Genomic DNA, 27,244 nt, shown 5'->3' on the forward strand with positions numbered 1-27,244 from the left:
CTCCATGGATATTTTGTGTCTTAGAAAGTCAGCGGAGCCCACACCTGCCAGCAACCCCTGTAAACAGCAGAGTCCCCGATTAGAAGAGGCAGCTCTTTTGTCTGTGAGGCGAGAGCCCAAAAGGAGGAGCGAGGGTGGCGGAGGAGCGAGCAGCAGGGCTGCAGAGCCCCGGCAGCGCCACAGACACCTCGGCATCTCCTGCCGCAGCAGCGCCGGGTGCCGACCCAGGGAGGAGGAGGAGGAGGAGGAGGAGGAGGAGGAGGAGGAGGAGGAGGAGGCAGCGAGCCGGGCCCGAGGGGGTTCGCTGCAGTATCCAGACCTCGGGCGGGCGTGCTCCAGGGAGCGGCAGCCCGGGTATGTGGAGCGATTTAGGTGGAGGCTGGCAGACGTACTGCACACGGACCGAGACTGCAGTGCACCAGCGAGGCGAGAAAGGGTCGTGCTGGTCCAGCTCTTCTCTTTGAGACCCGGCTGGTGCCCCCGGCCCGGGCAGGGCTCTGCTCGCCCCCGGCCGCTGCACCGAGCCCACCATCCACCGGCACCTCTGCCAGATGGCCGCCCCCCGGCCCCCACAAACATTACACACATTGAAACAAGGCAGGGAAAGGGAGGGGGGGAAAGGAAGGAAAACAAATCAGGATGGTTTCAGAGCGGTACAAATAGGAGGCTCGGCTGGCTGCAGGAGTAACCAGCTGATGCAATTATCCTGGCGGCCGGCAGTAGACCATCTGCCCGGCTCCCGGGTTGCTGTTGTTGCAGTCTCAGCGGGGCTCGCTCCCAGAAGAGCGGGGCCCCGCGGCCGGGAGGGAGCCATCTGCCCGGCCCCGGGCTGTTCGTGCTGCTCCCGGCGGGGGCCGGCCCTGGAGCCAGCCCTGCCCGCTGCCCCCTGCCCGCTGCCCCCGCCCCGGGCACCGACACCGGGCCGAGCCTGGCCGGGGCTGAGCGCCCGCAACGGGCAGCCGGGATGGGTTTTGTGCGGGGGATTTGCTCGCCCTCCCAATGCCGCCACACAAACCGGCTGTGTTCCTGGAGCATCTTTGTCCCTGCCTCTGTTTACTGGTGTGCGTGGGGGGAGAGACCGGGACATGTCGTGTCCTTCGGGAGCTGTGGGGACACTGAGGAACCGGTGACAGCCACCCCATCCCACAGGGCTGCTCCCCAGGCTTGGGGCCCAACCATGGACCCCATGATTTATGCCACAGTGAGGGCGATGACAGCCACCTTCATTTGTATTTTGTCATTTCTATGTTTGTCAATAAAACATAAGTAGAAAATGACACCCAGAGGGAAAGAGATGAGCTCGGTCAAGGAAAGTTGATGAGAATGGTGTTCTGAGGACTCCCACTCCCTTTGCTAAGGCACAGCAGGTACATTTCATCTTTCTGGAGTGTTCCCAGTTACACCCTATCTACTCTGGGGGCATCACCCAGGGGTTGTTGTGCTGGGTTTCACCTGCAGCCAGGTTTCAGTAACAAGTCTGCTTTCACTGAAAAGGTTTCTACAAACTTGTCAGGCTCAGACTGAAAGAGGTAAGAGAAATGTAGAATTTTTTGTCCTTTTTAACCATATCAAGTCCATACACCTATTGCTGCCCCAGGTTCATGCTCTGATGATTCATCTGCAGTCAATTCAACAAACAATCCACTGTCCAAGTGGGTTTCATTCTGAATTTAAGCTTTCAGTCTATAAAAAATTATACTTTTCCACTCCCAAATTAATTGCTATTCAGAAAGAAATGAAGTGGAGAGGGATGCAAGGCTGTGCCAATCCCTCACCACTTCCCCAACACTGACAAGTCCCTGGGCACTGAGCACAGCAAAACTTGCCCATGGCCAATTTCCTGGGCCATTATTTCAGGGCTGGCAGCTTCAGGAGGGATGCAAACTAAGGGACAAAGTGCTTCCCCCAACCCTTGCTCCCTGCAGCCAATGCCAGCCCCATCCCATCCCTGCACCTCCCTGCAGCCTAGTGCTTTCCTCTCCAAAGCTAAAGCAGGAGACCTGCAGTGACAAGGCTGATGAACCCATTAAAAAGTACTAACACACTATGTGGGTGTGAGTTACCAGACCACACTTACACTTCAGCTTTAATTTAGACAAAGCCTGGAACTGTTGTCAGTCACAGCTGAACTATTTATCTCTTGAAGTGAATAAAGGGAGTCCTGAACACAGCCAGGACTGGCCCAACCTGTCACCACATCCCCACCCCCATGTGCTGCATCCTCTCCCACACTGCATTTGCCTGTATGAGCTGCTCACCATTCGCTGAAGGTCTCTCAGCAGATTTGGGGGGTTCCCTCCTTCCTTCACCCTGCTGTTGTTTGTAGAGGTTTGGGACCACAGCGACCATTGACCAGCACCCCCTACTACTGCCTGGGGACACCAGCTCAGACTGGACCACCAGCAAAGGGTACATGCATAAAACCCCATTCCTGGTGGAAACCAGGCTGAAATGCTGCATGTGATTTCATTTTATAATGCCAATGTGTGTGACATAACACAAGGCTCAAATTCAGTGGCAAACCTTAGTCAGGTTATGCTGTGTAATAAACAATACCCTCAGACCAACCCCTCCTTCATGTTTTCAAGGCCTCTTTCCCTTTCCTCTGTTCCTTTTCCCAGAATGGAGCTGACTGTAGAGATGGGCTGGGAATGCTGGAAGCAGAGCTCCTGCACTGCAGGGAACTCAAGGTGAGGCCAGGCAGGGGCCAGAGCACCCAACAACAGTGGAACAAAGGTAAAAGTAGGGGTGGAGTGGAAAGCTCCACACTGTACTTAAAGGAGGATTACAGTTACTGCTACTCCACCTTATGACAATGCAAACCTGGGGTACCTGGGCAAAACCAACTGAATTTCATCTGTCATGATTGCAGCCTCCAGCATGGGATGGCACAGTATATATAACACAGTGGCAAAGAAAATTGCTCTCAAGTTTCAGGGTGCAAATGGTTAATTCTGCCCACTAAAAGCCATTCTCATTATAATGAGTCAAGGAATAAAGGGGATTAAGGTAACAAACTGAAATCTTGTCCTCCTGTAGTGATACAGGTTACAAGGAAAAGCCTTAGTTCTGATACTGCATAAAAACTTGTAGTGCTTCCTCTCCACAGGAGGGAAATTCTTCTCAGGCTTTGTTAGCACTGCTCCTGCACTCCTTTCACCCCCTTGGGCCCGCACTGGAAGAGGGAACATCAGGAGGATCCCAGCAAAGAGCATCATCACCTGCTCCTGCTTATCCCTTAGTGCCCAGGCTGGGCAAGAGGCCCCAGCACCCACAAACCACAGGGGCCAATGCCAGGGTGGTGATTCACTTTGTTGCACAGAGTGTAATAAAAAGCTATTTTAAGATTTTTTTATATGCCTTCAAATAGTGTTCTCATTGCTGTAGCTACCCAGCATAAACTAAATAAAAGCTCTAATCTCTAAAACACAGTACTTTTTTTCCAAAAGCATGGAAATGGGGAGGGAAGAATGTACAAACCAAAACAAGTGGGTATACTTCTTGTGGGATCTGCACTACAGAAGAAATGCAGAGCAAGTCTCCCTCTCCCTAGAGGGTCTTTTTTCAAGAGGGAGAATAATAATAATGTAGTAATAATAAGCACTTATATAGCGCTTTACATTTTCAAAGCGCTGTGTAAACATCAACTAATGGGACACAGTAGAATAAGTAGTGTCTAAAATGAGTTTATGTACTGCATTATATTTTCCTACGAAGTGGCTGGGGCTGGTCTTAAAATTAAATTCCCCCACATATTGATACTAGTGCAAATGAATCTTCTTTAAAGAAGTGTAACAAAAACATTTTTTTTCATTAGTTACCTTCCACAACCTTCATATTTCCAAATTTTGGTTCAAAGCAAATTGTTTCGTTTCATAGGCGTCAAATGCATTTTGTTTCATAAGAAGAAGAGGTGAGATAACTAACTGCTTGGATTAATATATCAGTACACTTGTAGACATGCACCAGTGCTTTCCAAGAGAAAGTCAGACTGAAGATTTGAAATATTTCATAAAAGGAAGGTTTTAAGAGAGAAACTGAGAAATACAGAGAGCTAGTACTCATACTGCCTTGTGGAGAGAAGAACAAGGCAACCAGCACCTTCTCAGTAAGAGACTGCACAGCAAGGAAAGAAGCCCTTATACTGGAACTAGAAATCAAACATCACTTTTCATTTTATACAACAGAGTTAACAGGAAGAACATCATCTATAATAGGGAAAATGAAACAACCACAAAGCAAATCCAAATATTATGACCTGAACAATAACATTGGTGTTATTTTCACCTATCTAGCATCTCACAGTGTTTAATAAATTCATTCTACTCTCCAAGGCACAAATGTTATATCCTCCTTGCATACAACTGAGATAGAAAACATTGAGAGAGGGAGAAAAAAAAAATAAATTGACACATGCTCATTCTTCCAGGAGCCATGGCAGAGGCAGAAGAGAAGGCAGGGAAGGGAAAATCTGACTCCAAGTCTCTTCTAGTAGCCTAGAGTAACTCACTATTTTGCAAACTTTTCTTTCTTTATTATCAATATTTTGCTTTATAGCAAACCCAGGTGCTTCTGTCATGAACCAGAGCCCAGTGTACTACAGCATGTAAGCACAGAATGAAAAGGCTGCACAGGACTGAAACAACTGAGGAATTGGTTTGGGTTTTTTTCCTCATATTCTCCAGCTAGGAATCAAACGCCAGTCAGAAATGGCATGCTGAATATATCTACCTTTAGGCATGCGCTTAACTGTAAGTATGTGAGTAATCCCAGCGGTTTCAGTTTTGGGGATTTTAATAGTTGTATGGTTTTCATAACTACAGGAAAAACCCTTTCCAACAAACTGCCAGTGTGACTCCCTGTTGTACTACACCACAATTACTGGAACATATTTGGTATTTCTCAAGAGGTTCAGATAATGAAGAATCCTCCAAATTTTCTATTAGCCCAAACTTAGGAATTCTGCATCAGGGAGTTAACAGCAGAAACAGACAGTGTACGTTAGGTATTGCAAAAGAAAGAGAGAGTCAGAAATATTTATAAAATTTAAACCTTTTTTTTTTTCTAAGTGAGGTTGTTTGAGAGCCCAGACTGCAGCCCAACCAATGCTATTGCACAAGCATGCTGAGTTAAAGAGCTTATTCCCCTGTATTCCTTTATAAGAGACAACATTTTTTCATATTTTCATACGACAAAGTTTTCTGAAATCTGAACAAGATTAATATTGAATAGGAAAACACAAGAAACCAGTCTCTTTTATTCATTGATGTGCTATTGGTTTAACACTGAATCACAGGCTTCTACTAAAAACCCACATCATTAGTTACACTTACAAAGAAATGTTTTTTAAAAGCCAGGAAAGGTACAGTGTTGCGGTTGCTTTGGGGTTTTTGTTTGTTGATTTTTCTTCTTGGCAAACAACCAATTCTTTTACTTCATGTGACTAAAAATAAGCAAATGGGGGGGAAGGAGGGGGAAGGACCCTTCCTAACAGGGAAAGCCATCAAAATTTGCTGCATCAGAAATTATCCCAGTAAGAACACACTGGTGCAACTCGAGAGGCCAGGCTGGCCACCAGCTTTGTGGGCCCAAGGACACCAAGTGCTTTGGGCAGCAGAAGTTTTGTCCTCCACAAAGCCACTGTGACATTATAAGCCCAGGAACACGAGCCAGCCCAGGCAGGAACTTCATGCGACATGGTGTTATTTCAGTTAACCATAGTTAAGATTTGCCCCTAAGAAAACAGACTATAAAGTAACCAAAAGAGCTGGAATTTATCAAATCTCCTGTCACCCAAGCATGGGAGACAGACCAGCCTCTGACAAAGAGCTGTCTGACATTTAAGTGTCAGGATTAGCACAAGCACCCACTTGGTGGTGCGGGCCCCATGGTGACACAGTCTATGGTGCAAGCTAAAAGCAGAATAACAAATCTCCCTTTCCCTTGAGATACATAACCTAATTTCTTAGTGGCATTATTTCTACTATGTTAGAATAGGGAAGAAAATTGCTCTCCAGCAATGCTGCCTCATGCAAGGCTGCTCCCAGCAACTTCCACCAGCACAGGAGCAGTGAAAGAGGCTGGCCAAACTCTGGTCCAGGTGCTTTCTCCCTTCCTCAGCTCTCTCCCTCTGCTTTGCATTCCTTTCAGAGCACAGCTGCCTGCTTGGCTGGGAGCCCCCACCCAGAGAGGGGTGAGGAGCAGCATCCAGCCACTGCAGGGGCACAGCACCGAGCTCACCCCTCTGCTGGGACATACAATAGTGGCAGGAATGGCAGAGAGCACCAAGCACTTGTACAACTTGAGTCTAATCTCCATAACTTTCAGTGAACTTCTTCGGGCTGTACTCTCAGCTTTGCACCCTGTGCTTCACTATGGATTTGAGCACTTGCTTCAATGGCCATCATTTCTGGGACACATTTTCAGGGGGCTCACAACCTGCCTGATTATCAGCCCACTGCAGACATAAATGCACACCCACTTCCCACACAAGGGGCCACAGCCCAGCCTCCCCAGCTGAGGTCTGACCCAAAGCAATGGAGCTCAGACTCTGGTAAGAAGGCCTGTCCTAACACACCCCAGACCTGTGCATAGCCAGCAGAGAGCTACAGGGTTACTTTTCTGGTGGACTGGTAGGTCAAATCAGGTCTGAAAGGAGCAGAACAAGGATCCAGAACACAGGAGGAGCACTAAGCCCATCAGGTCTGCCCTCACCTGGAGCAGCAGTGGGCACAGCCATGGGACTGGGCCAAGCAGCCAAGAGACAAAAAGCACTTTCACAGTCTGAGCGTAAGGTAATGGCAGCCTCAAACCAACCAGGATCCATCTCCATGCTCCTTTCCAGAGCAGTGTGTTTAACATATGCCACTTTGCAGACTGTATTTATTCCAGGGACTGGTGTGTGTTTTTCCAACACAGCAACATCAAATCAAGAAAATCTTCAGAAGAAAACCAACTTTCTGGATGTGCCAGTAAAAGAAAATCAAGTCAAGCCAGCAGTAGACAGTTAGGACAGAGAAGCAAATAAATTCCCTCTTATAAAGGAGTCAACTGCCTCCAGCTTCCCAAAAAGAGCATGATTAGCATATGCCCTCCCTGCCAGGGCCTCAGCAGCTCCCACCATGGGCTGAGCAGTGGCTGAGGTTAGACTCTGGGCTCACTATCCAGCAGCCAGGCCCACCCTGCCCCATCCTCCCCTGCCTGCTTTCCTCCCTGAAGGCACCTCCAGATTGTGGTCATGTTCTCCCAAACTGCAAGGAGCAAAACCAGCAAAAATTCAAAGGAGGAAAAACAAGTAAAGAGGCTTCAACCTGGGGAGGAAATCCTACCTGTAAGTATTCCCTGAAAGCAAAACACTCTTGAGCTTCCCAAGATCCATGGTGGGAGAGATGGTATGGGAAGGGACACAAAGCTGCTAGAGGGACTTCACCAACATTTTCTTAGGCTACAGATACATAGGAATCATCATGGCAGTTTCCCTGCCTGTCCCACAGTTGGGCTATTTTCCCTTGAAACCATCATCATCTGTGCATAAATTAAAAATCAAGTTCTTGGTGGCTACCTCAAGAAATGTTTTTATTAGGTGGTTTGAGGTTTGCTAGGAGACAAGAATTTACAGCTGGTGTGTGCACCACCCCCAGTGCTTGGACAAACAGGCAGAGTGAAGAGACCACGTGCAGCCAGGCAAGACGCTGTTCTCCCAAATAAGGCCTGCAGAAACAATATTGCATTTTCTAAGGTTCATTTAAAAGGAGTTTTCCAAGGGTGCTCTGAGGGAAGGCATAAAGAAACAATTTTTCTTCCTTTTACCTTAACACTGTAGGAGAGAAAGGTTTTAGCAGCCCCTGCTCTGGAGGCAGCCAGGACCTCCAAAGCCACTGAAGACAGCAATTTCTCTACCTGCCTTTTTGTTTGCTCAAGTTTTGCACCACATTGGCTTTGCTCATGCCAATCAGATAGCAGCAGGTTTTAAGCCACTAGTCTGATGTCTTCAGCTGTGCCACTGACTGCTACGACAGACAGAACATTTCTTGGATGGCCGTGTGTGGGGATACAAAAACCTCATTTACAACTTGGCATCTCAAGGAGGACAGGGTGGTACAGCAGCAGGTGACAAATTAAAAGCTCATTTTTCTATGCACTTTCTTTGGAGCCACGTTTTGAATACAGACCCACTGGCAAGGAGGAAAATCATAGCTCGGATACCTCCTTATGAAAATATGCATTTTGTCTTTGGGAGAATTCCTGGTGCATGTCAGAGCAGCCAGCAAACCCCATTTGTGAGCGATCTGCCTGCATAACACCAACAGCCCCACCACCAATACAGCATCTTTCTGCCAACTGCAGGGGGTTTGTCCCCCCAGGCCCCTGAGCAGCAGCTCCTGCTGCAGCCAGGGACACCCGGCTGTGCAGCCTGGCAGCTCTGCAGGCAGGGCCGGCAGCTCCCCCTCCACAGCACCCTCGGGGCACTGCAAACCAGGCACACCACGCCCCTGCCAAGCATCTCTCAGGGGTGGGTTTTTTCAGACCCTCACCTTTAAGTTCAGGCTTATTACTGAATTTACTTATATTGGGAAGAATGAAAAAAGAAGCTCTCTGTTAAGTGTTTGTTTGAGAACAAAAATAGCAATCAAAATAAATAAAATGGGAATTCTAAAACAAATCTCAATTATGTTATCAAGAAGGAAAGAAATCAGGAAAGAAAACACCCTTGAAACGATAGGAATCAGGTCGGTGGACAAGACTCAGTACAAGATCCAAAGACAAGCACTCAGAGTTTCATTATAAAATGGCTCATAATGCATTGTACCATACTCTTCAAGTATGCTCAGAATCAGACCAAAGTACTTCCTTGTCTTTAAAAAAAAAGAAAAAAAAATCATTGTGGCAACAACTTTGGCATCCAGAGTTACCTACTACATTCTCCACAGAGTATCCGTGCCAGAAACACAGCATCTTTTTCTATATAGGTCTAGTATAAACATAAATAAGGTGCAATAACACAGCCCTCCTTCTCTGCTTCCCCATCCCAGTATTTTCAACACTCTGCCACATCCCACATGCCCTCTGGGGGAACAGCCTGGTCAGTAAAAGCAAAGAAATTATGAAGGGCAAGGCATGCCATTTTCCTAGAAATAAAGGAGGCCGTGAGCAAATTACCCAACTGAAATGCATCCACAGAATCCAGCAATAAATAATACACAAGCTTGGCATTACTGTGTAATCCAGTATCCCTTTACTCATGTGAGTAATCTAATGAAGCAACAGAAATCTGAGTAATAGCTTGAATAAGTAAATTAAAACAAAGCTACATTTACCTATCAAGCAAAATAGCCAGAATGCTGCTGCTTTTTTTTCTGTACAGCAGGCAGGCTTGTTCATCAGAAAAACTTCCCTGCATTTTGCTACCATGTTAGTTAGGACCAACAAAAGATATTACCTATTCCTCTAAGCTTTCGCTTCCATTTACACATGAACACACATCACACACTATATGTATTTGTGTATATTCACATAGTAAATGTTGAAAGCTTACTTTTTCCACTTACCAGCCTGATCTCCCTTTCCTTGCAAAACCCTGAACAATTGTGAGTCCTCACAGGCCAAGTTCAGATACTGCCATGATCCTAAAATAGTTGAAACACCAAGAATGATGACTGCAATCACACTTGTCCTGCAACGTCTCTATTTTAAACAGAAAATAACTATATACCACAACAAATGCACTCCACCAGGCAGGAAAGTGCTGTCACTGTCTAGTAAGAGCAGAAAAGCTATTTTGTTTGAGTCATTTGTTGGAGTCTAGTGGTTTTTTTTTTTTCTGCTTATGCATAATCACACACTTTTCCATGGAGCTGGAGTCACTTTTTAGATCTGTTCCTTCTCTCAGTCTTTAGATTTAAACTTACAAATAATATAAATATAGCTCCAGGTAAGTCAACCTCTGTGCCAAAGCTTTGCACCTAATCGTCAGGCATCCTCCATACTCAAATGGCAAATTACTTTAATACTTTCCCTATTTTATTTCTCTCGCTTTTTAGCATTTCCACTGCCCAAAGTATGAAGTTCAACCTTCTACCATGTTTTTTTCTCTACCTCCTTTTAGTTTTCCATTTTTTCAGCCAGGAAATTGAATAAATGCAGAATCACAATCACTTTCTCTCATTTAAATCTGTACCTGCTTACAGTGACAGGTGTTAAACACAACCCAGGTCTCCTGGGTTTCCCCAGTGCCATCTAGGAGCTCCCACAGCCCTGCTGCAGCTTGTGCACCTTGAACCTTCCCAGTGCTCCCCTGGAAATCCTCCCAGCAGCAATCTCAGAGTCAGCAGAAGGAGCACGAGACACTCTCTCCAGCATTAGATACTGAATTACTATTCCCATCAAAAATCTTTGCTGCTCCTGCTCCTTCAATTGCAGTGCAAGGAATGAGACTAAAATCCAATCCCCATCAAGGCCTGTAAGAAACACTATCACAAAAACAAGACAGAGTCTTCACCCTACAGCTGATAAAAGCCTACTCACAGTCTTCCAACAAAAACCTCAATTAACAGAACTACTCAGAGAGCTCAGACTTCAACATATAACCCAGCTCCAACTGCTGTCAAGGGGGGGAAAAATGTACTCACACCAACAAGAGATGCACACCCAGCAAAGCCTCCATCTCTACATTACACCAACAAGAGATGCACACCCAGCAAAGCCTCCATCTCTACATTACACCAACAAGAGATGCACACCCAGCAAAGCCTCCATCTCTACATTACACCACTCCCTTTTTAAAGCACAAGGCAAGTCTGACTTCATTACCATTATCCTCATTACCACTCAGCTGCCCATGCTGCTCCAGCAATGCAGTTCCAGCAATAAGCAGGTGGATGCTTGGCTAACCTGCCTCAGTAGTAACCCAGAAAAACCTCCAGCCAGATGAGGATCATCAGGGAATGAAGAGAGTTGCAACTTTAGATACCAGTCCTGGTGAAGGTTGCCGGGACCCTCACCCCAATCCCTAAATTACCTGTAGGCAAATACTACGTAAAGCCAGGAACAGCTTTTGTGAGTCCAATCGATTGAGTGGTTAAACTTGTACAGTCAGCAGGCAACCAAGGGAGGCATATATTTTAATGGTAGATGTGGAAACAAAGGAATTTTGATTAGCCTTGGGACTGGAGGGGGTAAAAATACTGGTTTAGGATTTTCCCAGGATATGCATATTAAGAACTTGTCTTTTTGCCCTCTGTGTAATTTTTTTTAATATTTGGAAAGCAGAATTAGGCCACATTTGACCAAACCTCCAGAGCCTAGCAGGAGCCAACAGAGACCGGAGTACAGCGACTTGTTAATTCTTGTACTTTTACTCATAACAGAATTTCACTAGTGAGCAACACATTTTCTGCCTCTATCAGAGGCTTAAACAAACTGTTTCTCTACAAGCAGGGCTCTTTCCCTCTGCTTCACTTTAAAACCTGAATGCATTGTTTACGTTCTCTAATATGAACTAGAAATAACTTCTGTGTGAAGAAACTCCAACTGTTACACTTCTGAAGCAGCCTTCGTTATCAGTGCCAGACTCAAGGAGAACATGACTGCGGGTGATGCTACAAAGAGAGACGAGATCAACCCTACTAGAAATTGCCCAGGAGAACACACAGGTAGGGTGGGTTTAAATGAGATCACGACTGAGATTATTTCACCTCCAGCATACCCAAGTGAGCCCTTCAGGTCTCCTGAGTGGCCTCTACCCAGCAAAGGAAACACTTCTCTGCCACAAAGGCTGCCTTACATTTGTACTTGCCATGCGGCTGCAGTAGCAATAAGTCCTTTACTGTTTGTTCAGCTCTTGAAAGTCCTGTAAAGCATTTCACCATTCACCTGTCACACTGCACAAACTGAGCCCTTTGAAATGAAAATCTAAAAGTAAATGTGTTAGTCAACGGCTGCTGCTGCAACAAGAAGTGAGCCCGACACCAGCACAAGCCTTCAGGCAGGTAATTCACTTCAACACGAGACCAGCAAACAACAGTATGTTTTATTTAATTAGGATGAACAGAAGAGATAAACCTCACAGCAGGGCGGGTAATGACAACATTTCAAAAATAATTCATGCCCAGGTAGCAAAAGGGCAAATTTCAATTACATAAAATAGCTAAAAAGTTGACTTAATACATCCAAAGGGGGAAGAGGGAAAAAAATTAATAATTGTACTGCATATGATTAACAAGTGGCATTTACAAGCTCTACAAATTGGTCTTTCTGTTGCCTAATCTGTAGCTAGAAAGGAAAAGGTTTTCTTTCTAAGCAAGTGCAAACAATATAATGAAGGTGCTTATGGCTAGATTCAGATGGGTATTGCAGTGCTACCTGAAGTGAGTCGTTCTGTGGAAAGCTAATGCCATACAGCAGCCCACGGCACCACAAGGAGACCTGTGAGCCCATTCCAAATGGCAGCACCAGTTTCCAACACCATCGGGTCCCTTTGTTTCCATTTTTGAAAGCAAGCCATTGCAAGAGGTCAAAGCCTTTCTGCAGCTAGAAATGTCACAAGAGACCTTTAGTCCCCGCACATCCTTCTACTCCCCAGAATAATGTGACTCCAATAAGCCACCATAATTCACTGCTGCACACATATATATACACACATCTAGGTGTTGTCAGGAAGATGTAGTACTTAAAACTCACATCACCTTATTTGTCTAAGAGAAAAAGGAACTAGCTTCTCTCCATTTACTAATGGACATTGGGAAAGAAAATGCATGAGAATCCACTTCTGGGCCCTAAAAGTATGTGGAATAAATGCACACAGAGCTCAGAGCTGGTCCTCACTTGGCTCCAGCTCCCACCCACACTCTCCCAGTCCGTGTCCACCAACGCACACACCAAAGCCAGGCCCTCCCTTCCACCACCATTTGTCAGTCAAGATTTAGCAGGAGTCTCTAACAGGTTTTATATTAGTAGTATTTCATTTCTCCAGCACATTTACTAGGATACAAGGGAATATAATAGCCAGGCTTTTTCAGAGGCATTTACGGAGAACATTGATGGAGTGATGAGGACTTGATATGGGCATTTTATAAGACAGTTCAATTATTGTGGGTAATTAATAATCTTTTGTGTAAGAGAATGTTATAAAACATGAGGCATGAGACCAGGAGATTATTTCTTTTTCAAAAAAAAAAAAAAAGTGGTTTGCATTTTTTAAATTTTGTAATAATCTAAAACTGATTTCACAAATTGGAATTGGAAAGCAAGAGAAATTAATCAATGCAATAAAAATAGCCAAGTAAACAATTGCAAATGCACTTATCAAATAGAAGTAAATATTAATTCTACAGTATGAGAAACTCTCATCATTCACAAAGCCAGCAGGTGAGGTAGGATTTTTAAAACATTTACTGTAGTAATTGATCACTGGGTACCACCTCAAGCATTCAATTTAGTTAATTTAACCAAGCTTAAACCACTTACCCACATTTAACCTAAAAGTTAATTTGGCACCAAACAATAGATAAAACCAAGCCAAAGCCACATCTATGATAAGACAATCTGTATTTACACAAGCTTAACGCATCTACAAAACATCATTTTTATATCCAATTCAGAGGATGGCATGAACATCTGCTTTCACTTCAAGACATTAATTTTCAATTATTGAAGAAAAACAAAATAAATCCTGACAAATTACTGGTAACTGTAGAATCTTTTGTTACTCTATTAGTTTGTAACAGTAATTTAGAAATCCTACAATTAACGTCCTACAAGAGGTCTCTGATTATTTTTTTGCATGTGTCATCTGAAGCAATTCAGCAGTGAATGATGTTCTTTAACTTGCACTGATTGTACACAAATATTATTGAAGAAAAACGAGGGAAAAAATTCTCCAAGAGCTGCATAATGGTAGTCATTCTTCAATGGCTTTAGACATAGCATCACTAAAAGGATGAGATTTCTATTTTCTTCCCATTTATATTTAAATGTTTTGTGTTACCTTTCCCACTCTTCAATTTTTGGCCACGTTTATTCGTTATATTCACTGAGACCAATGGGAACAGGCCACAATTAAAAGGTGTTTGCACACAGGCAGGAGTTTCAATCAGTAAAACCAGTTAAATACCACCCAGATCCCGTCCAGGAGAGCATACCAGAGGGAGAGAAAGGCAGGAAAATGGGACTTGTGGAGTTCAGAGGAGAACGCTGCTAGGCTTGTAGCAAAATACACAGGCAAAAATTAAAAACTGCAGGCTAATCCCTGAAGGCAGTGCTCGGAATACTGCATGGATTCAAACGCTCTCAGGGCACCAGCCCCACAATGAAACACCAACATCTCCAATTATTCCTAATCCCCCAAAAGCTACACTTGATAAAGAACAATCAAGAGCGTAATCTTATTTGATATGAGTTTTATCAATTTTAGCTGCTGCTTTCACTGTATCAATAAAATTCCACCGAAACTTGAATGAACTGTAAAATTAAAGGATAATCGCACAAGTCTCTTGTATTTGGCAATTATGATTATACTTGTCAAAATTTAATTTGTAGAATGTACTGTTCCAGTACCTTCAGGTTCTTCTTTATCAACTGGGAAAAAAGGAAAATTATATCTTTAAGACAAGTATGAAAGACATTGTTACTTCCACAGTCAACTCTGTAACTGAGCTCCGACATTGTATAATTGACTTTGCAAGCAGAACAACAGCAATATAACAAAGAAAATGTCAGTGTTTTCACAGCGCTAATCTATAGCACTAGGAGGGCCTCCTGCTGTCAGCCAGAGCTGACAATACAATAGCTTTCAAAGGGATATTACCATCATGCTTTTATTCTTGACATCAATCAAGACAAAGAGAATCCTTTTCACAAGACATTCAAAATCAAACCTTTGTATGAGCAGATAGGTAAAACAGCATTCCTTTAAAGAAGATCATTCATAGCAATCAACTAATTGGAACTCAGCAAATGGTTGAAGTATTTTTATTTACTTTGCAGATAACGAAGTAATGAGCAACCCCCCTTTTCTCTTCTTGACTGACACAAATGAGGCAGGTAGGGTGTGAATCAAAAGTTTCTATCAGCATTTTTTGCCAACAGAAAGCAAAAAAATATGACAGCAATTCTGCAACTTCAAGTAGGATAACAAATCTAGAGTTAATTAGTGCATTCTTTTGCAAAACAGTTTGATTACCAACTAGCACGTTTATGCACAAAATACCCCCGCAAGCTGACAGCAATTTGCAGAACTGTCAAATTCAGCAGCCAAAGTGCATCTGATGCTTAAAACCTTGTGCCAACGCCAGCCCAGTCCCACAAATGGCAGTCCAGTAATGCCTCAATTACCATTACATGGGACTGGAAACCCAGGGGTTGCTGTTACCCACATCTCAGCCTTCCAGAACCACCCCCAAGCATGAGAAGCTGCAGTTTGACCAAGGGGAAGGAGAAGGAGGAAGACCTGCCCTCCTCAGCCCCCTGAGTGGACTGGGTGCCTCCTGCAGCAGCCAGCACCAAACAAACTTTTAAGGACATCGGTGTTAATATCAGTGTCCATCAGCTGTAATGGGGGAGAAGACAGAGTGCTTTGACACTGACAGATGTGTTATGTTCTGGGGTTCAGCTCCACGTGGTTTTAACAACACTGAGTAAGGTGTAACTCTTCCTTACAGAGAAATGGAAAAGCTCTCAGCAGTTGAGGTTACTGGCAACAGGGCAAGAGTCTATGCTGAGGAAAATTACTTTCATGGGCTTCATCTGCGATGTGAAGTAAAGCTTCAGAAAAGTATTTTACTCCATCGCTGCTACCACCACATTGTCCCCTAACTGTTTATTTTATAAACCAGCAAAGACTCAATACTCACACTTTTATTCCCTTCTCATTGATGTGAAACCACCTTCCTTTAAGCCAACACTGTCCCCAGCCACCAGCTATAAGGTTAGTATCTTCAAGTTTGCACAAACTAATGGTCAAAACAAATCAGTGAATTGTATTGCAAATCATAAATCCCATGTCAGGGGGAAGCCCAGGGCTACTGCTGGAGTTACAGCTGCAGGAATTGCTGTAAGTTTCTGCCAGGCTGAACCTGAGACCTGATAATACAGCACAGGGGCCACCTGACCTGCAGCTGTGCTGGCATCCACTTTGGGTTTGCTATCACTTCATTTTCAATAACATACATCTAAGACTTGTCAACATTCGATACTTCTGTCAAAGTCAATCACTCCTTTAAAGTCAGCATTGCTCTCACTTAAAGTGCAGGCAACTTGCTTTTTGCATGCAGAATAATCCCTTTCATCACAGGCACAGACTGATCCTATTTTAGTTCATAATCTTTCTGAATGAAAAAGGATACACAAATCTCGTAGTGGTTAATAAATAGCAAAGCTGCTATGCAAAGTGAAATAAAAGATGGAAAAGAGAAAAATGTTACATTATTTTAAGTCCTAAATGCCACATATATATCCACGTAATTTATGCTTGTTTTCTTCTCTGTTGAATTGGGAAACCTATGACCTCAGAGTGCCTTTATTTATTACATCTCAATTATTTCCATGGAAACGTGTACTGTGGCAATCTACTGGGTTGCCAGCTCCCTAGACCACAAAATGTATACAACGGACTTTTTACACGCAGAAGATATGGGTAAATAGAAAGAAATGAATAATTTCTTTATCCTACATGCACATATGAGCTGCCTCCTATTATCTAGAATTTCACCCAGATTCAGCTCATTCTTAGACTCCCCATTAGGCAGCTCAAGCTAGGAGCTGTAATTTACATCCAGTTTATGCTGAAGCTGGAAACAACATTTTTTTGTGCCTAGAGACCTCAGAAATATTTAGAATCTTTAAAAACTGGGCTTCACCCAGCTCACTGTTGCAAAGACCTTCTAGATATTTCTGCATTACAAGGGATAGTGTTTCTCAGCCATGACTTGCCAGTAAGCTACCTGCTTTAATTCATAAAAGTGATCATGTAAATAGTGATCAGTTCTACATCAGAATTAGACTCAAAATTTCATTATAAACTATCAACCACTTGCAAGAGATAGTGCTGCCTAAAAGTAATGAGGAAGAAAACAAAAGAGTAATAAATGGTAAATATCTATATTAACATTGTATGTCACAAGATGTCAAGGTTTACTAACTGAGCTTCTAGAGCAAATACTGTTTGCACTGGAATAGAACTATTTCCTGAATGTTAAATGTGACACTTTAGCACAGGAAAATATTTTAAACTCCAGAGGCCTGGCCACTAAATGTGATCCCCTCATCTGAGAGAAGTCATGACCCAAGGCCTGCTCCACTGTTCTCAAACTGCGATTCTTTTAGTTTCAAACAATGTATTTCAGAGCATCCCCCAGAAATAGCTCTATCTCTGCCCTTTCCTTGCCCAGAGACTGTAACATTCATCCACCAATTACTGGAGTAGCTCCTTTAGCAGATTGTCCGGGACTGCCGAGGGTCACAAAGCCACGCTGCAAAGCTGCCCCACAGCACAATGCCAAAAGGTGCTCTTAGTTTGGGGAAAAATGAATAAGGGGCTTGTAAAAAGATGAAGGACCGACTTTACAAAAACTTGATAAACATTTGAAGCACATACAACTTACGTTGCAATCATCTATTAAATAATGGATATTTCACAAATAATATAAAATGGCCCTGGATGGGGTTTCAATTTGTTCTTTAGCTGGTCGATTAACTGCACGCTAATTTTGTCCACTCACGAGTTATTTAATTACAAAAGCTTTGGACTTTTTGTTTCATCTTCTGGGCATCCAAAGTTCTGATCCTTTTGTGCTTCTACAACAAAGCCTCCGGTCCACTGAGTTTGCGACTTGTGCTTTGTGCAGAGGACAATAAAACCTTCCCCAACATCAGCTAAGCTCCTCGTGGCTGGGAGCGAAAGGCTTGGGGAATCTCGCTTTCTCTCTCACACCATTCACTCAAAAGTCCAAAAGCTGGCAAGGACTGGCGTGCAGCTCTGCGCGGGGCTGCTCCCGGCCCTCCCTTTACGTTTCTCCAGCAGCTGTTTTCTCATGGAGGTAAACAGGAGATTTTAAACACCGCTCCGCCGGGCAGGGAGGAGAACACGAGTAGTTTAATGTCTAACCTTTACTCATAAAGCCCTTACTAAATTTGGCCATTGTTTCTTCAAGCTCAAGCAAATCCTCAACCCCTAACTATCAAATCGGCTTTAATTCTCCCCTTCTTCCACCACCCTCGCGCGCATTGGACAGAAGGAGCAAACAGACGGCGCGACTATTCCCAATCATAAAGGAACATTAATTTCGGGCTAAAAACACGAGCGAGCTCATTGCTCCCTTCCCCGGCCCGCCGATGCGCCACCGCACCCGAGCCCCGAGCATCACCGCCAAACTTTCCTCGCTCCCCGCCCCAGCGGTGCCCCCGGATTCCTCCATCCCTTATCGCGACACGCGTGCGGGGGCTCGGGCCGGCACCGCACACCCGAACGGGCGGCGGGCGGGCCGTGCCCCGCCTGGGGAGAACGCCCTCGGCTCCGGGGGGGTCCCCGCCGCCGCCGGCCCGTACCGGGGGGGGATTCGCAATCCCCGCCAAGCCGGGCCCCGGCCCTGATTGGCCGCGTCGCGGCGGCGGAGGCGGCGGCGGCTGCCCGGGGCCGGCGGAGGATGCCTTACCTTTCACCGAGCGGGGCTTGGCTTGCTTCCTCCTGGACATGTCCGGGCGCCGCGGCTCGTCCTCCTCCTCCTCGTGTTCCTGCTGTCCCTTCCTTCTCTTCCTCTCCCTGCCTTCTCTCTCTCGCCCCCCCGCCCCCCGCACCTCCAAACTTTGCGAGGCGAAGCGGCAGCAGCGGGATCGATTATTTGATTTTTCTCACTTCTTTCGCCTGTTGCAATGCGGCAAGTTCAACTCCTCTTTCCACCCCCTCGGGCACCTTCCCCCGGGGAAAAAAAAAAAAAAATTAAAAAAAAAAAAACAAGAAAGAAAAAAAAAAGAAAAAAAGAAAAAAAATCACGGGCGCAACAGTTGCAATATTTTTTTCCTTCTTGTTTTGTTTTTTTGTTGTTGTTTTTTTGTTTGGGTTTTTGGTGGGCTTTTTTTGTCCCTTCCTTCCCTCCCCCCCCTTGGATGTGCAAATTCTACCGACGCAAAGCGAGCCCGGCCCGCGCCCCCACCCGCCTTTTTGTTCTCTTTAAAGTTTGCAGGCGCCCTGCGGCTCAGTCCGGCTCGCACTTTCGGAATAATAAATTTTTTTAAAAAAAGGAAAAGAAAAAAAAAAAAATCAGGCGGGCCCCGTGCGGGGTCCTGGCCGCGGGGTGGGGGAGGGCGCGGCGAGCCCTCAGTGTGTGACCCCACGAGGAGCTGCGGCCCCGCAATCCGGGGCGCTCCGGGGGTGCGACCTTGGTGCGATTTTCCTAAATCCTCCCTCGGCCGCGCTCGGCCCCCTCCCTCCCTCTCTGTCCGCTCGCCCCCGGCTGCCTCTCCCTTCCTCGCCCCCGCCGCTGACCGGGGAGGGCGACGAGTCCTGTTTTATGCTGGCGGCGGGGCCCGAGGGGCGGCCGCCCGGTGTCCCCGGCGCGGCGCGGGCGGCCGTGCGCGGCGCGGAGCCGGAGCCGGAGCCGGAGCCGGAGCCGGAGCCGGAGCCGGGGCCGGGGCCGGAGCTGGAGCTGGAGCTGGGCGGGCTGGGTGGGCTCCCCGCGGCCGGCCGCGCTCGCCGCCGCCTTCCCCTGCACGCACGCACTTCGCGGAACAAGGTAAGCGCTTCTTTGCATCGATGCCGGGGCCGCTAGCTGCCTCCATGGGTTATTCGCTGGAAGGTGGCACCGCTCCTGCCTTCATTGCTGCCGCTGCTGCCGCTGCTGCCCTGGGTTTTTATTTTCTTTAGCTCTCGCCAGCCTCCCTCTCTTTTCTTTGTCCTGGCTCCTTTTCCTCCTCCTGATCTTGCTGCTGGGGCTGCAGTGCAGACACACATAATAAAGCCAGGCTTGGCTGGAAATGTAGCTGAGTCCCAGCAGGAGGATGTGAGGAGTGGAGTCCCGGCGGGGGAGCGCTCTGATCCCGTAGGGAGCCCCGCGCAGCCTGCGCCGATCAGACGGAGAGAGAGCCAACAGCACCGAGCCATGGACGGCCCGGGAAATACAGCGGCCGCCCGCAAAACGCGGACCGCCGCCGCGGACCGGACTCGCGGCCGCGCCGAGCCGCCGCCCCCCCCCCCACACACACCCCCCACCCCCGCCCCGTCGGGTCCGGCCCGGCCCGGTTCGGTCCGGCCGCTGCTGAGTGCCCAGCCCGGCCCGCAGAGCGCAGCCCCCGCCAGACCGGCCGGGCTGTCCTTGCTCTGCTCCGGGGCGGGGGCACCGAAATCCCCCCCGAGCGAGAAGGGGCTCGGCGGCCGCGGGAAAAGTCGCGGGCGGTTTTTAACGCGCGCACACACACACACACACACACACACACACCCCTCTGCCGCCTGCTTGTGCAGAGCTGGGAGGGAGAGGTACTTTTCTCTGCCTCTCCCAAGGTGTTATATTTAGCAGGACCTGGAGTGGCCCGCGCCTCTCCGCTGGGAGGGCAGCTTCTAGAAAAATCCGAACTTGTCATCTCGCGGAGCACTTGGTGCCGAGTTATGAATGAAATTACTCAAGATAAACACTCCATCAGTTTCCTCTCTCATTTAGACGGGGTTTGTTCGTTCCACGGAGCCTTTACTGCTGTGTAAGAAGAAGGTGCATCCAGCACTTTGCTGTGCCCCAAGCAGCGCATGAGGAACAAGCAGCACATGAGGAATTGGGACTCTGAGCATCCTGACCCCGGCACGTGTGGAGTCCAGTTGTATATCTGGACATCAAAAGATAAGGTGTCCTGAATGAAAGGAATGGGTTTTGCTAAGATCCTGTGAAAGCAGCCCTGTCAGAGGAAGGTGCTGAAGCCAGGCCCCAGGGCAGTGGTGAGGACCAGCACTCTGCCCAGCCTGCGGGCTCGCATCAAACGGGGGTGCAGGGGGCTGGTATAGGCACTACTTTATTGCTACTGAGCTCCATCTGGAAAACATCTTCCTTTTTTCTTTTTTCCCCACACCAAAAGAAACCGAAGCCACTCAGGAATGAGTTTGTCATTTAATCGTGTGAGTTCAGTATAGAACTGTAAAAATTTTTCTTAGTGCAGCATCACATTTGAATAGATGTTTAGTGCTGATTTTCTGTTTTCTTAAGATTTGACAGAAACTACTGGGTTTATTAATGTCATATTAAAGGCTTACAGTTCCCTCCTACTGTGTGATTCTACATTACCACCACAGACTGGACATACAGTAAAAAAATGTTCCCTGTAACACCCCTATAATCAAGGTTTACTCCCTCCACCCTACTGCACTGAGTCGCAAATTGGGGGTTCAAAAAGGCATCCTGGAACAAGGACAGATTGCTAAAGAGCCCATGGCCCCAATTCTTATTCCAATAAAAATGGGGATAAGTCTAGTTGACACAGATTCACCACTATAAAAGCCAATGCAGTAGCAGTTTCTGTAAAGAAATAAAGAAGGTTGACAAGAAGAAAAAAATGTTGTGATACAGATACTGAAAAACACAGGATCATGGTAAATTTGGTCAGCGTGACCCAAGATTCATATCCATTCAGCATCAGAGTTGGATCAGGAACTGAATTACTTCTGTATCCTTGTCTTATTGGAGAGGCTTAATCCCCAGGCTATCAACTTGTTTCTGTTCTCTCACTGGCCCAATGAATATTTAATTATTCTTACAAAGCAGAACAGCTTCAGCAGGACAGATTCTCATCCCAGAATGTGCTGGCGGTTGGGCACTCTCAGAGGAGTTCAGAGACCCAAATTCAAATCCCCGTGCAATCAAGCAAAGAGGGGATTTCAATCTTAGTTTTACACATTCCACTTGGCAAGTAATTCCCAAGCCCCATTGCCACCCCAAGCCCCTTTGCCATCCAGCACTCTGTTCCCACATTTGCTACGTTTTTTAAAAATAACTTTAAATCACACAATTAAAATGAACAAATAAACCAACTTTTCTCCATGTCTTAAATTCATCAGGAAATCTATAATTTTTTTTCTTTTTTTTTTTTAACCTTTTCTGTTGCCAGAGAGCCAGTGTGAAGGTTATTTGCAGGCCCTACCTGGTTCAGAGCAAGGTGAGGAGCCCTGGTCTGAGCATCCCCAGCCCCTCCCATGAAAGTAGTTCAAGTCCACACCTACAGCAAAAGCAGCAGCACCTTAAAACCACTGTCTTCCATGGTGGCATCTGTTGAGAAATATCCGGTTTATAGCTAAAGAAAGTGGGAAGGTAGGTTTGACAGAAAAGAATGAATCACATACATAAATCTGTTTTTAAATGTAGCACATACATATATAATTATTAATTCATCCCTCTCTATTATCTTCAAACCCAGCAATACACAGATTTCCTCCAGGCCCTGCTCTGTAACTACATCTCTGCTCCACAGAGTTTTCCAACATGTGCCTAAATGCTTTGCTGCTCTATTGTCACAACACATCATTTGTGCATCTCCTCCAGATATATGTACATGGAGTTTATGTGGTCCCACAGCCACTCTTGAGCAAAGAAAACCCCATAACCCTGCTGGGCCCCCCAGAGAAATGCAGAGTTCACCCATCCAGGCTCTCTTCTCAACACCAGAACTTAAACTCATATTGTCATTAAAACAGATACATTCCAAGAGCGCTAATAACAAGGGAAGACTTCACAGGCTTTATTAAAATATTTAAGGCAAGTGACACCAGCCTGTGTGCTAATTTAATAAAAATACATTTAATAATTTAATTTAATTATGGTAATTTAAGAATGCAATAAAAATATTTTTTTGAATCTCTTATCAATCTTGCTCTCTCACAAATGCTTTTTCTTTTTATTCTGGGGAATTTTAATAAAAGCACAAAGCCAAGGCTGCCAGAGTGCAGAGCTGTTCTCTCCGGGAGAGAACCAAGAGCCCTCCTGCAGCTCCGAATGACGTCCATGTCTCATCAGGTCGCTGGGACAATTTGGATGCCGGATTCTCTGCTTGTAACCCCTTTTGGGAATGTCATTGTTCTATATTATGCATGACACAGATCCTATACTATACACAACGCAGCTGCTGGTGAGAGGGAACCAGTTGTGAGATGCAGAGGAGCCCCCCGAGCTCAGCATGGCTGGTCTGAAAACAGGATTTGCTGGTGGAGGCATCCGCCACCTCCTCCATCAGATTTGCCATCCAAGCCCCACGAGGCTGACACGGAGGCACAGAGCCCTGATCTGTGGGGCCGTGGTGGTCCCTGCCCCTCCACTCACTGCCATGCTTCTCCTCAAAGACACCAGTGCTGGTTTCAATGTGCTCCTTTTCCAGGGGAAGCCGACACACTTGCTTTTCATGACAGCTAACTCAAAATGTTGATTTCATTTTGCTCTGCTCTCTTCTGCCACGTGCATGCACAGTGAACATAGTTTTTAAAGTTTGATGACTTTCAGAAAGATCCTATCAATAACAATAGTGACATCTGAGATAGTCCCATCCTGGCAGCCTTATATGGAACTGGTTGGCCTTTCTCTGGTGGGACTACCAGCCTCTCTATCGTTATAGATTTATTTGCATTCAATACTTAGAGCAAACCCCTATATATTTCTAATTATGGAGAAATATTTTGAAAGTCCTTCAGAATCAGTTTGCAAGTACAAGTTTCATAAAAATGGCACAGCTGTGTAAAGGCAAAAATACAAAACTTCATAAAAGGGATGTTAAACAACGACTATTGGAGTTAGGCACCAAATGAATCAGGCCTGCTTTGAGAAAGCCAGCCTCAGCAAGGATTTGAACTTTCTAAAGTCAAAAAGAGGAGTATCTAACACATAAAAGGACTGAGAGAGTGATCACCCATTACCAGGCAGCAGAAGGAAGATCACCATAATTGTAGAGCAGCCAGTAAGTCAACCTATAAAGAATGCATGATATGTGTAGACCTAATTAAGAGATGCTGCATAATATCTAAGAAATGTGGCAAAAGGCTCTTGCCCCAGAAAAAGCCATACTGCACAATCTGACCAGAGGATGCAAGTAAAAAGACCAGGCAAAATGGGAATTGAGCAGTGCCAAGACCTGGTATCCAAGGCACCTGTACCCTCACCAGCCCTCAACATGGCAGGAGCTGCTCTGGCTGAGGTTTGACAGAGGTGGGAGAACACCTGAGCTCTCTGGATGTGCAAAGGAATACGGGCACATGCAGGAAACTATTAAAGGACTAGATTATTTCTTAAAAGAGATAATGTTTTCAAAGCACACAGCACAATGCAATCATTCAGCAGAGAGTCAAATGTCACAGTGGATACAGCTGCAAGACAGTGTCTCTCTTTATTTACAGTAAAATATGTCAAATAGGGAACACAAAGGCAGCGTCGGGATAAACATGGGGCTGGAGCACACAAAGGCAGGCGGCATCCGCAGCGCATCAGGCAACCTGAATAAAAGCCCCGACTACAATACCAGCCCAGTTTCTATGGTGCTCTTGAGTTAAAGCCTCCAAACACTTTACATAAATAAATAACTGGCATCCCACATTTTAGTCATAAGCAAGGACTGACATAGCCTTAAATTTGGGCTACAGAGCAGCGGAAAGTAGAGGTGCTCCAGGGTGAGGATGTGAACAGAAAGGAAAGGCTTCCCGTGAAGAATCGGCGGCGTGTCTGCAGGCAGCATCCAGCCAGAGCGCCTGAGTTCACACTTTGGGAAGTTACAGTGAAAAGGGACTGAGATGTTATCAAGAGCATTGAAAAACAAAGGGGAAGTTTCACTGTGAAACACATTTTAGTATAAACAGGATTAGGAGCTTGTTTCATGTGCACATGCCATGTGCACCAATATTAGTATTCATACATCTCTAATAAGCACAGTAATTTTAAATTCTTTTTCACTTGTGTATGGCTTTTACCTCTATCAGTATATATATCTATCTATATATATTTCTTTTAGTTAAAGAAGATACAATAGTCTGAAATCAAGATAGAGTAAGTGGTGCTATTAGTGATATTTTTAAAAAATACTATCTTACACTAGAGCTGAATTTAGCTCAAATATCACAAAATACCCATCTGTAGATGAATCACATACACACCCCCCTCCACAGTTACAGTAAAAGTCATTACTGATAATAGTGCTAAAGACACAGATCATGCAATGCCCTACAAATACACACAGGTATTCCATAGCTGATCAAGCAAAGTATTCATTTTGGCCTCTGTTCCAATTAGGTGAGGGAGTCAGGCAGAGGATCAGCACTTCATGACAAAACCACCTTTAGCACAAAGAATTTTCCAGGCTCTACATCTGCCTTTTGAATATTCCTATAATGATAACTTCGAGCATTATAATGTTACTTAATAACTTAAGTATGTTTGGTATAAAAAAGTATCATGTTTCCATATTTTTATCACAGCTCAGAGAAAAGTCTCTCTCCGTGATCCACATATTCTGTGTTCTTTCCATTCCCGGTGGTCGTGGGTCTGTACTGCTGCTCAAAGGACATAAAGAATTAAAAATACATTATTCATTTGCATTAGTTAAAGGCAGGTGAAGCCCTGGTGTAGGAAGGCTCGGTGCTCTGGGTTGAGCTGGCCAGTGGAGGTATGTCACAGGCTCTCCAGCTGCTGGCTCCAGCACCGGCCTCCCTCACCCTCTCCTTGATGTCAGCTCAGCTCTGCAAGCTCCGACAAGGCATTTCTGCAATGAGGATGGGTCACTGCATCTCTTTCCCCATGAGAGTAGTTCACTGTGCCCACTGAGACCCTTTCTTACCAGGGTTGCGATCAAAGAGCTCATTCACTTTACCGGGCTTTGTTACTCGGGTGGAGGCTCCCCTTGTGCTCAACAGGCTTCTCCACTGCTCTCTGGCCAGCAGCGGTGGCAAAAGCCACGATTTAGGATTTATAATTTTATTCACATCTTTGCCAGCATTGCTGACTCGGATAATGTTGAGATACGGAGAACGAATGACAAGTGAAAAAGGCAGAGGAGAGGCACAGCAAGGGCAGCACCAGGAGCTCAGCAAGGGGCTCCAGGAGCTCCAGGGCAAAGCATGGCAGCAGCCTTCAAAGCTGTTCCTCCTCCAGCAGTACAAAGCCATTTAAGTGCACTCTTTAAGTTGAATGCTGTGTACTTTTACATAACTGAAGGAGAACAAATACCACATTAGCAGATAATTAGCACTTGGACTCTGAGTACTTGTTTAAGGTATTATGGATCGACCTCCAGCATTAGGAGTGATTCACGTCCCCCCTATATTCAGGCATCCTTGTTTCTTTTTTTCATTATAAATTTCCGTGCCATGTATCTGTGTCATGTTTATGAGATGTTCAGAATTTCACTCCAGAGACAGAAGATTTCTCGACCCAGAGAAAAGGTTTAGCAATGGTAATAACTAAGAGTGGGCACATCACTTTTCCTTCCACCTTGCAGTCAAAAAGTCCCATTCAGACTAGTCCGGGATCATCTCTCGAGGTGGATGCTGGATTTTCTCAGCCATTAAGCCCTGTTCCAGCAGGAGTTAGGAAGTGCTGGGAGGCCTCGGGGCAAACTCACCCCGGGAACTGGACCTGGAGGCACCCACACCATGGGAACTCTCAAAACGGGGTATCAAAGACTGCCAAACACAACCAGGCAGCTGCAATCTGGATCGGCTCCTATCAGAAGTCACAGAACAACCTGTCGCCAGGGTCTGGACTTTTAGAAGCATTTTACATGGGTAGGCATAGCTTGTCTAAAAATTTCTGTTTCCAAAGGCTTCCTCTCCACTGGTATTTTCCCAATAAAATAACAGGGAGAAGTGATCTCTCCCCACCTCTGTTTCCTCATAAACCAAACAAAAATAATAGTCCTTGGGCACATTTCCAATCCTGCCAGCATTACCCAGCCATCTACTACTGCAGCTGTGTGTTTAAAAAGTGTGCACCAAGTAAAATGCTTTGCACCAAAACCTTCTCCCCCTCGAGATTGTCTCTGCCATGAAAACATCACTGGCCACTTTGGCGAGTAGTGGTAAGAAACCAGTGCTCACAAGTGCAGTACAGCATGTCTCAGCTCAGTCTGTCCCTGCCTGGCATCCCTGTCCCAGGGGATGCTGCCTCTCTGCCCTCAGAGCTGTCCACAGGTCCAGAAATGCAAAGTCCAAACAGTGGCTTCACATTAAACCAAGTAGCTTGAGAACAGGCAGCCAAACTGTCACCTCCTCTTCCAGCTCCTTCCCACTGAACTGAAGAAAGGAAAA

The 27,244-nt window shown here is 45.7% G+C and overlaps 1 protein-coding gene across 3 annotated transcripts in view; it reads right to left on the reverse strand.

Annotated features, from left to right (window-relative positions):
- Positions 1-19,605, reverse strand: part of ZNF423 (zinc finger protein 423) — a 227,100-nt gene extending 207,495 nt beyond the window's left edge. For 2 of the 3 annotated variants that reach the window (XM_083870152.1, XM_083870149.1), the window contains exon 1: positions 18,648-19,605. In XM_083870152.1, the coding sequence (XP_083726278.1) occupies positions 18,648-18,687 (40 nt within the window). In that variant the 5' untranslated portion in view covers positions 18,688-19,605. The remainder of the gene's footprint in view (positions 1-18,647) is intronic. The other variant, XM_083870150.1, reaches the window with a different exon arrangement.
- Between the last annotated feature and the right edge of the window lie 7,639 nt (positions 19,606-27,244).

Source organism: Zosterops lateralis (assembly GCF_965231275.1).
Source record: "Zosterops lateralis genome assembly, chromosome: 12".
Classification (NCBI taxonomy): Eukaryota; Metazoa; Chordata; class Aves; order Passeriformes; family Zosteropidae; genus Zosterops; species Zosterops lateralis.